Source organism: Oreochromis aureus, linkage group 7 (assembly GCF_013358895.1).
Source record: "Oreochromis aureus strain Israel breed Guangdong linkage group 7, ZZ_aureus, whole genome shotgun sequence".
NCBI lineage: Eukaryota > Metazoa > Chordata > Actinopteri > Cichliformes > Cichlidae > Oreochromis > Oreochromis aureus.
Genome location: NC_052948.1, coordinates 15,417,162 through 15,433,026, shown reverse-complemented (window position 1 = coordinate 15,433,026; position 15,865 = coordinate 15,417,162). Strand labels below are relative to the sequence as shown.

The window sequence follows — 15,865 nt, the reverse complement described above, 5'->3', positions numbered from 1 at the left end:
CAGTAATCTGAACTGGTTTAATGGTCAGTGTTTTCTATCAGACTTCGACATGCTTTAAAACTGAACAGTGAAACCTTTTGTGGGTAAAATATAAAATAACAAGTCGAGCAGAAAATAACTATGTACATGAGTTTTTCCAGAGCATGAGAGAGCCACTTTGTTAGGTACACCTTCATAGTTCTGGGGTGAAGCTTGTCAGCTGTCTATGATGCAAATCTCCTCTTCCAACACAGGCTCTCTATTGGATTGAGATCTGCTGAGCATTTAAGCAGTGTACAGTGTACTCTTTGTTATGTATATAAAACACAGTTTGAAATGATTTGAGCTTTGTGAGCATCATGCTGTCAGTGTACACTGTGGTAATAAAGGAATGGACATGGTGAGCAACAATACTTAAGTAGGCTGTGAGGTTTAAATGATGGTCAATTGGTACTAAGGGGCTCAAAGTGTGGCAAGAAAATATCTCCCACACAGTAACACTGCCGCCCTGAACCATCAATACAAACCAGGATGGATTCACGCTTTCATGTTGTTTCACCAAATTCTGCCATCTCAATGTCGCAGCAAGACTCACGAGACCAGGCTACATTGTTTAAAGCTGCAACTTCAGTTTCCTGTTTTTAGCTGGGAGGAGTGGCACTGCTCTTCTGCTGATGTAGCTCATCTGCTAGAAGGTTCAACAGGTTTCAAGGTTTATTTGTCATATACAGGTAAAATGGCACATTACTACTGGCAATGAAATTCTTGGGCTCAGAGCACTCTCAATATCTCACATAGAAAGGTAAGTAAGTAAGTAACAAGCTGCTTAAGTAACACTTAAAACAAAGATAAAAATAAGATAAACTATATAAATAAAGAAAATATATATTTATAAGAGAGAGTAGAATAAATAAATAGAGATTACTAAAAATACTGTAGAGGCTCTAATGCAGAAGTGTACACCGACTGTGCAGTGTTTCAGCAGTTCAGTAGCCTGATGGCTTGTGGGTAGAAACTGTCCCTGAATCTGCTGGTGTGGATGCTCCTGTACCGGCAGGAGCGTGAAGAGTGTAACATTGGTGCATGCCTGTTGTGCCTACAGACATGCTCTTCTGCATATCTTGGTTGCTTGAGTTACAGTTACCTTTCTCTCAGCTCAAAGCAGTCTGACTACAATAATTGCAGCTCACTGAATAGTTTCTCTTTTTCAGAGAAAAAGTAAACCCTGGAGACACTTATGTGGAAAAATCACAGTGGACCAGCAGTTTCAGAAATACTGAGACCAGCGCGTCTGGTACCAACAACCATGCAACATTCAAAGTCACTTACATCACCTTTCTACCCCATTCTGATACTCAGTTTGAACCATACGGTTGTGTTGATCATGTCTACATTGCTGACATGTGATTGGCTCTTAGATGTATGTGTTAATGAACATTTTCACAGGTTTACCCAGTCAAGTGGCTGGTAAGTGTATTATTACTACTCAAATGTATTCAGAGTACTGCAGGATAGTAGGTGTCTGTTACTGCTACATTGTTTCAGTCACTGGTTTTTCCCTCGTCTATAATTGATTCTGTTTTTTGGGTGCTTTGCTTCCATTTCATTAGTTTTTTGTCCATTAGTGGCATATTTTTTTTTCCTTCTATAGATCTGAGGCTTTAAAGTTTTTCCATTACCACATGGTCTAGCTCCCCTCATATGGAGCAACAGTGCCAGATGATAAAAATATCTGAATCCACTATTCTCCCCGAAAGGCGGAGAATAGTGACATGAAAGTCAGTTTCACTGACATGAAAGTCAAACCACGGCTTTCTAAGTCAAAGAGGTGAAAGGATATATGTCAGTGTGGGCGCCAGAAGAGAGGAAATACTCAAAGTATAGAATATCAGTCATCGGGGCTCAAAGTAAACCAAACCGTACCATGTTTCTTCTGGAGTGTTTAGATTTCACTGTAAAAAAATGAAGCCTAATGTTAACTAAGACGACATAAATGGAAAAGCAGTTAGAAGAGACGCAGCATTTAACAGTAACATAGTTGTGGGGGAAAAAAATACCCCTGCCATACTCAAATAGTGGGTTTGTTACAGAAATGCAATCTTTTTTAACAATATGTTACATGAACACTCTGTGGCCAGAGGCTTGGTGGTTTATGATAATAGTGAGGAAAAAAGAAAGAAAGGGGGGAAAAAAGCACCCTTTGGTGTGAGAAGAATATCAGCTATAGGCACACAGGCCTTTTCTCTGCTGTTTATAAGAGAGACAAGAATGAAGCAAGCAGAATTAGTTTAAAAGATACAATCCATGATTTATTACAGAAAAGAGTGATATCCAAATTAGTTTATGTTACATTGTTTTTATACATTTCAATATGTTTTTTTTTTTTTTTTTACATGTAAACAGGAACAAAGTAAACAATGTTATTGATACACTTCATGTCACGACTGCTATCGTCCTATTATACAAATAAATCTACGGGCTTACGTCACTGTGCTTCAAGTACATCATAGCACAATCCTATTAGGAGGCATAGAACAGAAAGCTTAATCCCCCTCCAGACTGCTATATTTTCAGAGATGTGCAAGGTCACGCTATTATTACTTATTATACAATACCCAGATTGTGCTATTGCCAACAGTAGAAAGCATGAGAGACACCTTTCCACCACTGTGCAGCATTAGTATCAGTGAGGTGAACTGATGAAGATCCATCCGGAAACGATTAGTAACTGGGCAAGCCAAACATCCAAGGTCATGTAATTATTCATTCATAGTACCCCTATGAAGTACCCCTATTCCCTTCGGTTAAATGCTTCAGCTGTTAGAGTGTAAGTGTGATTATAATTCCCGTCTGAATGTCCAAGCGGAAGAAGTCTGAGGTTTCACATGTTTCATCAGACTCTACGGAAAATTCCCGGACATATTTTTTTTTATTAAGCGGTCTGGAGATCATGCTGTTATTTTAGAAAATACTACACCAGTATAAAATCCTGCCACATCTAGAAACACACCGGTCCTTCCAGAAACGATCAACACTAAAAAAAGAGAAGTGATATGTTTAAGACGCAACTTTACAGAAGTTAGCTCTGCTCAAAGCAGTAGTTAAGTCATGCATACTCCACAGCACAAATGTACCAGTACATTTATGACTGTTCAAAATAAACATAGCATTCAAGGATAACAACATGCATAGATTTTAGGTGTTCACATAGCAGGGAGGATACTCTGAAAACACTGACTACTTTCCTAAGTATTGGAATAAGGTTTGAAAGCAAATATCTCTCTCTCTGGTGAATGAAATTATGAAACTTGGACTGAATGCGACCCGAAAGGAGTTTTTTGACCAGCAACCTAAAAAAAATGCCAACTAAATGAAGTATGTGAGTGTATTCCATGATCTTTGATCTGCTCTAACATACAGCAAAATAAAAAAAAAACATGCTTATTATCGTGAGTGCGCATTAGAGTCATGCAAAAACACGGCAGTGCAAAAATATATATCTAAAAAAAGCAGAATACCTTTGACTGCATCTTAGAAAATATGATAAAAAAGTTGATCATCTGCAGACATTCAGAGGACACCTGAGACAAGTGGACGTAACGTATTCTATCTGAGGGTGAGAACGAGTGAACTTGCACGTGATAGCACAAAATAAAGTGTATAAAAACATTACGTACGTCATAAAATGTATATACAAAAAACAGGCAAAGTAAAATAAAGAAAGGAGGACAATTCTTGCAAAACGAAGAATGTTGTCAGTGTTGTGCAATGCATTCAGGGTAGAAATGTTCCCTTCAGATGTTAGATTGGTGCAGCTTTTACCTTTACAGTGCATAACATTTTTACATTTAACACCACATGATCAATATGATGCATTGAAGTATTTGAAGTCTCAGTTCACATCACACACCCTTTAACTCTCAAACTCAACAGAGCAAAGAAAGGAAATTATCCCGACTCAACCTCGCAGGTCCAACTATACCTGCCATGATGCCTATTTTCCTGAGTTCATTAGGCAAAAACATGCTTCTCGAATCCATGACATCAAATCTGATCACAATATAAAAAAAGGCAATGTCACCACTCCAAATGCATGAACTCTCGCGTCTGTTTGATCAAAGATCAGACAGCTGCTGAAACCGTGTGTCTCACTGTGTGTTTAATAAAAGTCTGCAACAGAAGCTTGTAGCGTATTATGCGAGCGAAGAACAGTGGATAGAAGTTCGTTTCAAAACTGAACATCCAAGCCACAGGTATTTCTAAGTGATCCAAGTTTTCAACCACGCTTTGGGGCTTCCAGCAGCAAATGAAAACCAGACTGCGAGGGTCAGAGCGGAAGAGCAGATTTGTGGATCCTGCATGCGAGCGTACACGTTACGTTACGGCGTGCGCTGCTGACGTCAGCCGAGATCCGAGTAGGTACACTGTGGCGTGACTCATGTGCAAAGCAAATCCTAAAAGGAGAGTTCAGAGAGTCTGCTGCAGATCAGGACAACAGGATGAGGAGAGAGAATATTTCTTGCACTTCAAAGAAAAACAAAAAAGCACGTGCTGCACAACACAGGCACACGTGATGTTTGGTGACACAAACTGTGGTATGCGGCTTTGTTGTTACACTGTAGGCACAGTCAAATTGCACAGAGTTCACATTTCCTCAACTCGAGACAGTCAAGCTCAGCGGTAGCACAGAGATTAACACACAGCTCACACTGAGTACAGACACATGTGAACCAGGCCTCGAGACAGGAAGTTTGTCTATCGAAAAGGTACAAAGCAGGATTACCATGCACTTCTTGTGATGTCTGAGGGAATTCTTTGTCAGATGTACTGAATGGATGCTAACATCCTTTACAAGGAGTGCTGCTCAGTTTTGTTTTGTTTGTTTTTTTCCCTTTGCAAATATTAATCAGCATGCTTCAACAGCAAATATACATTTATTTAGCAAGAACAGAGTCATTCTCATTTGGTAGCCACATCACCAGAATCACTTTGCAACAATAAAAATGCCACTGTAGTTCTGTCACACAGAAGCGGCTCTGCTGATGTTCACGGGGGTTAGGGGTGGTGGCGGAGGAGGGGATACACGGCCATGCTGCGAGCTGCACCGGACTGCAGAGTCAAAGCAAAGTGGTAGCTGCCACACGGAGAGAGAGAGAGTGCAGGATGGGACAGTGAACAGTGCTGATCTGCAGCCCTTGATCTGCATAGTAAACATTACAGTTGCAAAGTTGTTTTGTTTTTTTTCCCAGCTAAGCCACGATGCAGCACAGACCCAAGGGCACCCTGTTGGGTGAAGCCAGGTAAGGGATGAGGGCGGAGGCAGAAAGGGTCAGAGCCAGAAACCGGGGGGGTGGAACAGATGGCAAGGGAGTGGCCAGTGCCAGATCTGGGGAGGATCTCATGAGGGTGTCTTTGGTGTACAGAATCAGCCATCAGTGAAGCTAGACTCTAAAAGCTTAAACACATAAATAAGCAGGCATGGGAGGTGGAGCTTGCAAGCTGAGGGTCGCGTAGCGGAGACGGTGTGGGGGGGGGGGTTTAAGCTAAGGCCACTCGTGGTGATAACGCTTCCCATTCTTCTTCCTCTCCTTCTGCAGATGCTCGAGTTCTGCTTCGTACATCATCTCTTGCATCAGGTACTTTTCCCTCCTCATGCGATCGCAGAGATCCTTCGGCATGTCTGGAATGAGGTACGCTATGAAAGACTTGATCCCAAACACCAGGTGCTGAGGGAAGATTGAATTATTCATGAGTCAACATCAGGAGAAGTCGCGTGTTTTAGATGCCAATTTTGTTTTGGTATTAGTAGAGCATGCAAAAGTAAAAGTAAACCCAAAGAACTTCATATGCCCTTCAATCTTTTATATGTAGAAATGAATGCGCAAGGCAGTGTTGTCAAGGGAATATCTTGCATAGCAACCATGTAATTTGTGATGTTTTTTTTTTTTTTTTTAGTCGGTCAGCTTTGAATGGTAGAATTTTCTCAGCCTTCTCCAGGACCTTGATTTAATTAACCCATGAAAATCACTTAAATTACTGCTGTGAGGTTTCGGTTTCAGTCTCAGCACATAAAATAATTAAAGTAAAACATTTGCAAAGCTACAAAAATATTGAGGCTGACTCAAAGTGGCACAATGTAAGAGGATTTAGCTTTAGCTGCTTGTCCTGCTTGTAAACATACAGAAGAGAAATGGCCAGTGGTTACAGACCTCAAAGACGATGATGAATGCCAGCCTGGCAGCCAAGACATGCCAGAACTGCAGAGTGAATTCGTATGGCACTGTGTTCCAGGGTGGCGCTCGGTAGTCTCTGTACCTGCAGTATCCCGAGTGGTTTCTGTTATTCAGCTCACCCATGTCAAACACAGACAGGCTGCTGTTCACGTAGCCTTGCAAACACCTACGGGCGAAAGCAGACGGCCATCATGTAAACCGCCAAACTGCATAGGCTACATACAGGGCACTTAAAGTGTACACGCTGTTTTTAAGGCTTACTCATTGCCATGGTGGTGCCTCTTGTTCACACATGGGCCATATTTGAAGGCGTAAACAAAGCGGGGGATATAGTCTGAGGTTATGGCAATGACGAAGGCGTTAGTGATGACTGCCAGCACACCAATACCTTCGAGAATCCCGTGCCAGATCCCTGACAGACAAAACAAAGAAGAAAGAAAAACAGCTGGTATGTTGGTTTAAACCTGGGTGCCTTTATCTGCAATGGCTGACATGAGCAGCATACCGTATTTTGCTTTACAAAACACAGACTACATCAAATACTGTAGGCACTGATAAATTGATATGCTGATTAAACATTCATGCAGTGAATACGAGAATGCAGCTGATAGATTTATAATAATAAAGGACGAGGCTATCTTATTCAGTTGTTCTTGCTCCCTTTTTTAACCAATAAACTTAAGTTTAAATTGCAGTAAATTTATAGGTCGCACAGGTTTTTGTTTAAAACTTCTGCCGGGGTGAACAATCCTGCTCCTTCTCCACAGGCGGAGAGAGAAACCTACCAAACGCGCAGAGTAAGTGTCATCTAACTGGCTCGTTTCTGATCAGAGAAACTGAAGGTGTGACAAGAATCCATATTAGCGATAAGGTCGCAACTAACAGAAATGAACCTTTTATGGTCACAGTTATTAGCAGTTCCTGACATGTGTAGCTCAAGCTCTATAACTGACAATTTTCAAGATGCCATTTTTCCTTCACTGTACTCGATTTACTTCTGCCTTAGTTAATAATGTCCCTGAATGCGATTCAACAGCTTCCGGTAATGGTGCATGCATCCTTTCTTTTTTTTTATTATGAGTTCTATTATTGAATTACACAAAACGTTTTGTTTTGTGGCAGTTGAATGAAGACAGAGACAGTAGATAAAAAGGATCTCTCCTCCTTATCTGCATTACATCTGTGTGTGGATGATCAGGAAATGTCAGCTTAAACCTTCAAAGAAGCTTAGCTCTTTGATGCTGTGTGACTGACACATAATGTGTTCATTACAGCGGAGGAATTTCTAAATGTTTCAGGGTGGATTCCTCCTTTAATTACAGGGAAACATGCCACATGAATCACTGGGTCATATGGCAGTTTAAGGATGCAGTTTGTAATCGTATGGGGAGGTGGGCTGATGAGAGGGGAGGTGCACAATATGGAGTTGCAGAAGGACAGGATATGGAAACATATCCATCTCTGTAGGACAGATCATGTTAAGCTAACACAACATTTTACTGCTGGAAGAAAAAACAATAGTTAAAAGTGACTCTGATCCAAGAAGACGTCGCGTGAGCCGCACAGACCTATATCAGTGGCTCGAGCAGGCATGGGTCTCCTCCACTGAGTGACAAATTTGTAGGCGTCAAGACGAATCTCAATGATGTTGTTGAGCAGAGCGAGGAGAGGAGCCAGCGGGAAAGCTGCTACAAAGATGGTGGTGAAGCCAAACTGAAGAACTGCAGCGGAAAGAATCATTCGGATGTCAACACTGGCACGAAAAAAAAATGCTGAGGCTTGAATAATAGCCTGCATTTGCATGGATTATTTCCTTCTCCAGAAAGTCAAAACATAATTCTTAGTAGGAGTGAATTTTTTACCCATTTCGAGATATTCATCCACAAGCCCATGGGCGTTCATCGGCTGCAGATTCCAGTCCTTGTCCCACTGAGGAAGCTGGGCCTTATTCTCTACATTCTGCCCTCCACCACCTCCTTTCTTCATCTTTCTACGAGACCACCAGTTCTGCAGCAGACTGAAAACATAGAGAGTAGCGATAAACCCTGGCAAAGCACTGTGCTCTGCTGGAACTGTTTTACTGAGCCACATGCGAGAGGATTTGATGTGCTTCTTCAGGAGAAAAATCTTTTCACATGCTAATGGGCTAGAAGAGGAAAAGCTGTGCAGAAACTACATACGGCCTGTTAATTGCCATCACTTGAATTCACGTCATTAAGCTTCATGTCATTTCTAATAGTTCATAGACAAGAAGACGTGCGATTATAATGAGGCACTTACGGATAACCGAGCTCCATGAAGTTGTTCCAGATTTGCTTGAAGAACATGATGACTCCCATTTGCAGACACAGATCAATCAAACAGCCACTTGGGTGACACTGAGAAAAATAGATTTCAATGAAAAATAATAATAATACAAAAACCGTATCATTCATATTTCATGCCTAATAATTCAGAGCAAGAGCAAACTCTGGGACACACTTGATCCAATTCCATTTTTTTGGATCATGAAAATTGAAAATCACAGTAATTATGGGGTGAGATTAATGGTTCACATGCAGGCGGATCATTAGAAAGATGAATTACTTGAAATTTCTAAATATATCCCAAAACAGAAGGCACTAATCAGCCCAGTCACTGCTGACATAATCACCTACTTACGTTTGATGGCTAATTGCACTCACCTCCTCCAATCTCCATCGACTAAAGAGTTTATTGTATTTTCCAGGCCTGCCAGCAAACCTGATCAAATTAAGACGGGCAACATTAGCTGTTGATTCAATCAATGTAATAATAATAATAAACTTAGAGTAGAAAAAAAAGACACTTAGAGGTGCTAATTATGTGCAACAATCCGTGACCTGGTTACACTTGTAGGGAGGGCGGCATTTTGTAACTGCTGAAAGACGAGGCACCCGAAAAAATGATTTCCCCGGCTGAGGAGGGGAAGGGAAGGAGTCTTGGCAGATGTCATGACATGGGAGTTTGAAAGGAAACATCTTTGCACAATCCCTCATTAAAGTCGGTGTAAACAGTCACTGTAAAGCTTATGGCAGTTTGCCTACCTTCCGAGGAAGAAGGCGATGTAAAACGTGGAGCTGTTTAAATTCACAAACTGGAACAGGAACATCTTCAGAGCAAAGCTGTTCTCCCACTCAGACTCCGTCCGTGGGTGCTCTAAAAGGGGAGGGACAGGGGTTTGTGAGGCAGATGGGTGAAGAGAATAAATAATGTGCAACCAGCTGGGAAGCCAAAGATAATGAAGGCGTAAATGCATGAAACACTCACCTAAATTAGTCAGCAGATAGGCCACCTTTTCATACACCTGACAAAATGATAGTACACATCAGTGTCAACAGGAAAAGAAGGTTGAGGAGGGTAATGATTATGAGAAAGAGAGAAAGGCTGGAATGAAAAAGTCTTAAATAAGTGCTGAGTGAAATATTTGTGGGATAGAAAATGCGAACGTGGGATGTGGGATGATGCTCGTCCGGGCACCCACCACATTGAGAGACATGATGATCATAAAGTTGATGCAGACACCGGTGCCAGAGGTGGCGAACTGCCAGTTCTTCTTCACAAAATGCCAGTTGAAGGAAGCAAACTTCTCCATCGCAATAAGGCGGAAAACCACTACAGCAAACACTGCTGTCAGAACGAGGGAAATCTAAGCAGAGGTGATGGAGAGAAGACAAGCACAGCAGAAAGGATGAAGAACAAGTTTAAACCAGTACGATTAACAGGGTGAAAAAAGTTTTGAATTTATGCTATAATGAAGAAGTGTGCCACAAATATGAAAAAACTGTAAGTTTAGAAACATTTAACTATTTAGATGACACATAATCAGAAGCAACTTGTATGTAAACAGGAGAAATTAGGCCATCAGAAAGGGCTAATACACCATTTCCTTTGAGTATGGTCTTTGTCCAGCAGGGGGAGATGTTACACCACTGCAAACGCATCACACTGTTCTAATAAAGATGGCACACAAAATAACAGTGAGCTTACACCGAGCCTGATTCCCAAAAAGACAGATTATTCAAAGGTTAAAGGGTTTACCATGAAGAATATTCCGGACACAGACACCATGAGCCGACTAAGCTTGTCTGAGAAAGGCTGGAAAGGCTCAGGCTTGCCGGAGATGGGGTTAACTCTCTCCATCCTGGAGTACTTGGCTTCAAACTGAGGCCTCAGCTCCTCCTGATTAACAACACATATTCCAGCATTGTCTACTGAACTGTAGCTCTCTTACAGCATGAACACATTAAAATCGTGAGGTAATCATATATTTGAGCATATGTCTAACATACCTCTTCCTCCTCCCAATCAATAAGATCCCAGTCATAAGTCAGTTCTGCCCTTCTTCTTTTCCAGAACTCAAGGAATACAGTGGCTGCAGAAGGGATCATGAATCCATCACGTTATTGATCATTTTTGATGTATACACTATAGCACAGTTAGCTGGAAAGAGGAAGAGGCCATGCAGAAGCAAACAGCACATCATAGTCAGATATCCTGGGTGAAACAGGCTGCGGTGACGTGCACGGCCCATTATGGAGACTGATTACAGTCATCAGTTCACACTCACACTGTGGATGTCAAGTTAAAGGAGACTGGCAACAGCAAATAGGCTTTTTCTTGTTCAGTGCACATCCTCAAACTGTCTTTGTCGAGCAAGATCCATTTTGGGTTGAGAGACTTCTAAAGTAAAGCTTTTTGTGGGATGACTTCAGTCTGGAGGCATTGTTTCCTTTGTGTCAGGCTCTGTTGTGACTTGAGCTAAAAAACGTCGGAAATGATGTTCTTTTTCTGTCAAGGCTTTTTATGTTTTCCGCCTTGAAAATGTGACAAATGTGTAACAGAGAAACGGGAGCTTTTATCAACGTGCACACAGAAGAATCATTTACATAGATCCACATATGTGGAAAAATTTGGCTTCAAAGTCAGTAAAAAACCTGAAACTTTATTATGTATGACGGAAAACACAATGTAATGCTATACATTAAGATGCATAATTTGCTGGATTAAGACACAATTGTTGCAGTTTTACCTCTGTTAACATCACAGTGGATTTTAAATAAAATAACTAAGACTGAACTGCAGACTTTCAGTTTTAATTCAAGTAGTTTAACAAAAGTGTTGCACTAACTGTTTAGGAAATTCAAAAATTTTAGACAGAAGTCTCCATTTTCAGAAGCTCAAAATTAATTCTACAAACTAATGTAATTTGAAATATGAGGACAGTTTTTATTATTTTGGTGAAAATCCTGTACAGTCAATGAAGTCTAGAACCCATGGACATCACGCTGGGTTTCCCCAACTTGAGATGGGTCTCTCTGTCGTCAGTTTGGCCTTCAGTAACTGAAAAGTGCCTCGGCTGGGTTGAGATCATGTCACCTATTTGGCCATTGAAGAATATTCCATTTTTACAAGTATTTGGCTGACTCTGGGCAGAGAGTACAGCCCTGCACACTTCACAGTTCATCCTGCTACTTCTACCTGCAGTCAGATCATCATAAAACACCAGTGTCCCAGTTCCAATTGCAGCCATACATGCACATGCCATAGCACTGCCTCCAACATGTTTGACAGATGTGGTATGCTTCAGATCATGAACTGTTTCTCTCCATCTGTATAATTTTCTGTTCCCATCATTCTTATACAAATTCATCTTTCAGGTTTCACCTGTCCTATTGTTTCCTAACTGTGAAGGCTCTTTTTAGATGTTTTCAAGTCTTTCGGGTGTAATCTGGCCTTCCTGATCTTGAGTGTAACTAGTGGTTTGCACTTGTTGTGGTTTGCACCTTGTTGCAAACCCTTTTGTTTCCATTCATGAAGGCATCTCTTGAGTGTAGATCTTGACAGTGGTAGTCTTGCCTCGTTGACAGTATTCTTGGTTGGATGTTGAGAAGTTGTTTTTCTTAACTAAGGAAAAAAAATCTGTCATCACAGACTTTAGTTGTCTTCTGTGGTCTTTCTTGTTATTTTGGCGTTGCTGAGCTGACAACACCATCTGTTCAAGTATGTAAGACTGTTGATTTGGCTGCTCCTGAAGTTTTTATATTGTCTTTTCAGTCCTCCCTCACTTGCCCTGACATCTCGTCTCATATTTAAAAGACATAAAATACAATATTTTCGAATGAATTTTGAATATTACACCTGCTGTATTTGTCATGAAAGAACAAGAAAACAGATCTTCACAAAACTGCTTTTCGAATTTATATTGAGCCTCTAAAAATGAGCGATGCTTAATTCAGTGCTTTTGTTTAACGCCTTGAATTAAAGCTGAACGTTGGCTGTTCAATCACATCTCGATTGTTTGATTTAGAATCCACTGTGCTGTAGTGAAGAGGCAAAAAATTGTGTCTTTGTCCAAAATATTATCAACCTCACTGTAGCAGTGATACAGTTTGTGTATTAGATATGCACGCAATGTGGTTTTTATAACAGATTTCCAACAAAATATATAAATATGTGATTGGTTCTTTGTAGCCTCACAATGGCTCTCATTTATCTATTAAAATGTTTTACACTTGGGGACTTTTTTCATGTGGTTTGGTTTGCTTTTTTCCGGCACTGTTTTAACTCAAGTTTTAAAAGCCTGCAAATTAATAAGCGATGAATCAAGCAAACCAACCAACCAAACAAGTGATATATTTTCTGTGAACGTATTTAATGTACAGTAAAATGAGGAAGACCGGAGGCAAAAAATGCACCAGAGTTTGAATCCTCAGTCAGAACAACTTTAGCCGCTTCTAAAGATGTTGAAGTTTAATATAGCTTGACCCACTTTTGTTTAAAGAGAGAGAAAAGCGGCCTTCTCTGATGCCTACATTCAATCCCTTGGGCTAACCAATTTTTCATGTCTATCTCACACACACTCACTAACACTCCAGACTTTGAGTGCACTCACTCAGTGGTGCAGGGCTGCTAACTTTGGTCCAGATAGCCAAAAGCTTTTATGCAGGATTTGGAGCTACAGACCTCAGTTAGTACAACTGTGTGGACTTTCTTTGGCTTTTGAGCTCTCGTTATCCTTCATTTAGTCCAAATAAAGAACAAGTTGTGCAAATTGCTCCCTCTGGCACAGGTGATTATTTACCTCCTTGACAGATAGATGGATCTGGGCCAGCCGATGCACTCTAATGCTCACACTTCACGTTACAAAGTTATTATAGCTGTGGGAAACGTAGCTGCAATATATGAATATCACGGTGCAATTCTACAACCCTGACAGCCGAGTGATATTCTGCCCCTGGAGAAATCTTTAATTATCAAACTAATTACATCAGAACTGCACTGGAAGTACAAGTGTGGAGTCAGAGAAGGTGGACTGAGATTTACTCAATGAAAAACACATTACAGACTGAAGATCTCTTGTTTGTCTCGTTTGTGTACTGCAGAGTGTCTTGTGGACTAAATTCTCAGTTGAAAAACTTAATGCGTTTGGGAGAGATGAGTGGTGAGTGGAAACACGAGCACAGATACTCGAGTATAAATAGAATCAAATTCCAGTAGGGTTCGTATCGGGCAGAGAACAAAGCTTATGTGGAACAACAAGAAAAAGCCACCAACACAAATTGCTTCTACGCACCCCAAATAGCCATGAAGATAGCGAAGAATACAGTGCCACCGTTGTCAAACAGATAGGTCACCTAGAAGCACAAGCACACGGAGGGCTGCTCTTAAAAAGCAAAAGTGAAACAGAATACATTATCAATATCCACAGCCCCAATTTTACCAAAAAAGATCTCCAAGCTCTCTGACAATCAACCTTTTTTGAGTTCAGGCCCTAACACAGGAGATTTGTTAAAGAAATCATGGTGTTAAATAGCATCATCTGCCTATAATAATGATCGCACAGCTACAGCCAGCAACTGATTAGCTTAGCTTGGCATGCAGACTGGAAGCAGGTGGAAACAGCTCACTGGTTACTGTCAAGTGGGAATAAATCCACCAGATACTTACTAAAAAAGACATATCTAATTTATTTAATCAACATTAAAAGTCTAATAAAATAAAAAAACGTAAGGTTTCACATGAAGAACCAGGCTCACTGTGTCCCCGTTTCTAGTCTTTGTCTAAACTATGAGACATGTCTGCTGGCATCATATCTTTGTAACAGTTTTGAGAAACTCTAAAATCATGTAATGTTGTGCATATGGAGAAATACCACAGCTGCACTGACCTTTGCATATACACAACTGTCACTCAGCGTCCAAGGCTCACAGTTTTCCTCACACATGGGACACATGATGGTAGTGTTGGCCTCGCAAATCTCTTTACTGGAGAGAGAATAAACCAGTAAACGCCATCGTCAACCGACACGATGTTCGGACTTACATGGCATAGTTGTGTGAACTGACCTGATTTGGCTCGCGTCCATGGTTAAAAGACCATAGAGGAAGACAAAAACCCCAACCAGGGCAGCGGGGATTAACATGCCCGTGTACCAGCCCAACCAAGCAAAGTACAGACCGATTTTCTCACCAAAGTATCGCCTGGGAGAGACACAAAAAAATAGAGTGGAGAAAATTCACCAATTAACTGTGACGACTTAATTAGACTTGACCGTGTCCGTTCAGCGTGCAGTTGTGGCCGTCAGCGGTGCACTGTGAGATGATCACGGCGGCTTAATGGATAGAGAAGGTTGAACGCTAAGGCTGGAAAATAATCGATGATCCCAGCAAGCTTAAGCAAGACATTTATTTCAAAACTGCTCTCGTAAAGATTCAATACAGTGTAAAACCAAAAAACCTCTCCAAAGTACTTACTTGAACCTCGAAAACCTAGTGACTTTCACGCTGTCTGTCACCTGTTTAATGCATACAAAGCTGGGAATGTGAAAATGACAAGGTGTGCTTCAGAGACAGTCATCATTTCAACTCCCTCTTGGCAAGAAAGTGAAAATAATATTTCCCTAAATGTCAAACCATTCCTTGCCACTCTCATGTTCCTCGTAATAAGATGGATATGACAGACTTGACAGATGGTGATGAAATGCAGAGCTACCAAGGAAGCCGGAAACTAAAGCGAGCTCATCATCAGCTGTTAAAATAGCTCCATCACTTCAGAAATAACAGACGTGCTGCGATGTCAAGGAGTTGTAGATGAGACCGCTGCTCGTGAGAAATCTGTGATCGTGCAGACTTGAAACTTCATTTAAACAACATATCTCGACTGTGATCAAAGAGAGGATCGGCAACATAATCAGGACGCGGTATCTCGCGTACGATGCACACACGTACACAATGTGTATGAAAACAGCTCGTGATTTGTGTCACCTGCTTCGAAGCTGATTACCTGATGAGATCCAGAGGCTGGTATTTGTACCACATCCCCCAGCGGGCCCAGCGCTCATACAGAAGATGCCTGTGGTTCTGGGCACCATGCGTCTTGATAGAATGCCTGCTCTTGTAACCACCCTGATGAGACAAGAGAAGAAGAGTCTAGACTGAAAAAAAAGTTATATCCTTCAGATATAATCAGCCGATAAGAAACAAAAAACATACCAGATTTGAATTTTCCCACAATCCCCTGCATTGTTGTTTTTTGTGATGTAGTGAAGCACTACCAAAGCTACTCCTATATTTGCTGCCTTTCACGGAAAGTCAGGTTCTCTCCACCTGCACCTCTGTGAAGCGGACTGGATG

At 41.1% G+C, this 15,865-nt stretch overlaps 1 protein-coding gene across 7 annotated transcripts in view; it reads right to left on the bottom strand.

The window, feature by feature from the left end:
* Positions 1–2,273: 2,273 nt before the first annotated feature.
* Positions 2,274–15,865, bottom strand: part of ano3 (anoctamin 3) — a 48,461-nt gene continuing 34,869 nt past the window's right edge. For 6 of the 7 annotated variants that reach the window (XM_039614778.1, XM_031748040.2, XM_031748041.2 and 3 more), the window contains 16 exons: positions 15,516–15,637; positions 14,579–14,713; positions 14,401–14,497; positions 13,807–13,867; positions 10,523–10,605; positions 10,272–10,412; positions 9,715–9,879; positions 9,501–9,537; positions 9,278–9,389; positions 8,897–8,954; positions 8,493–8,590; positions 8,075–8,229; positions 7,781–7,933; positions 6,474–6,624; positions 6,189–6,378; positions 2,274–5,705 (listed from right to left, as the gene is read on the bottom strand). In XM_039614778.1, the coding sequence (XP_039470712.1) occupies positions 5,523–5,705; positions 6,189–6,378; positions 6,474–6,624; positions 7,781–7,933; positions 8,075–8,229; positions 8,493–8,590; positions 8,897–8,954; positions 9,278–9,389; positions 9,501–9,537; positions 9,715–9,879; positions 10,272–10,412; positions 10,523–10,605; positions 13,807–13,867; positions 14,401–14,497; positions 14,579–14,713; positions 15,516–15,637 (1,941 nt within the window). In that variant the 3' untranslated portion in view covers positions 2,274–5,522. The remainder of the gene's footprint in view (positions 5,706–6,188; positions 6,379–6,473; positions 6,625–7,780; positions 7,934–8,074; positions 8,230–8,492; positions 8,591–8,896; positions 8,955–9,277; positions 9,390–9,500; positions 9,538–9,714; positions 9,880–10,271; positions 10,413–10,522; positions 10,606–13,806; positions 13,868–14,400; positions 14,498–14,578; positions 14,714–15,515; positions 15,638–15,865) is intronic. The other variant, XM_031748042.2, reaches the window with a different exon arrangement.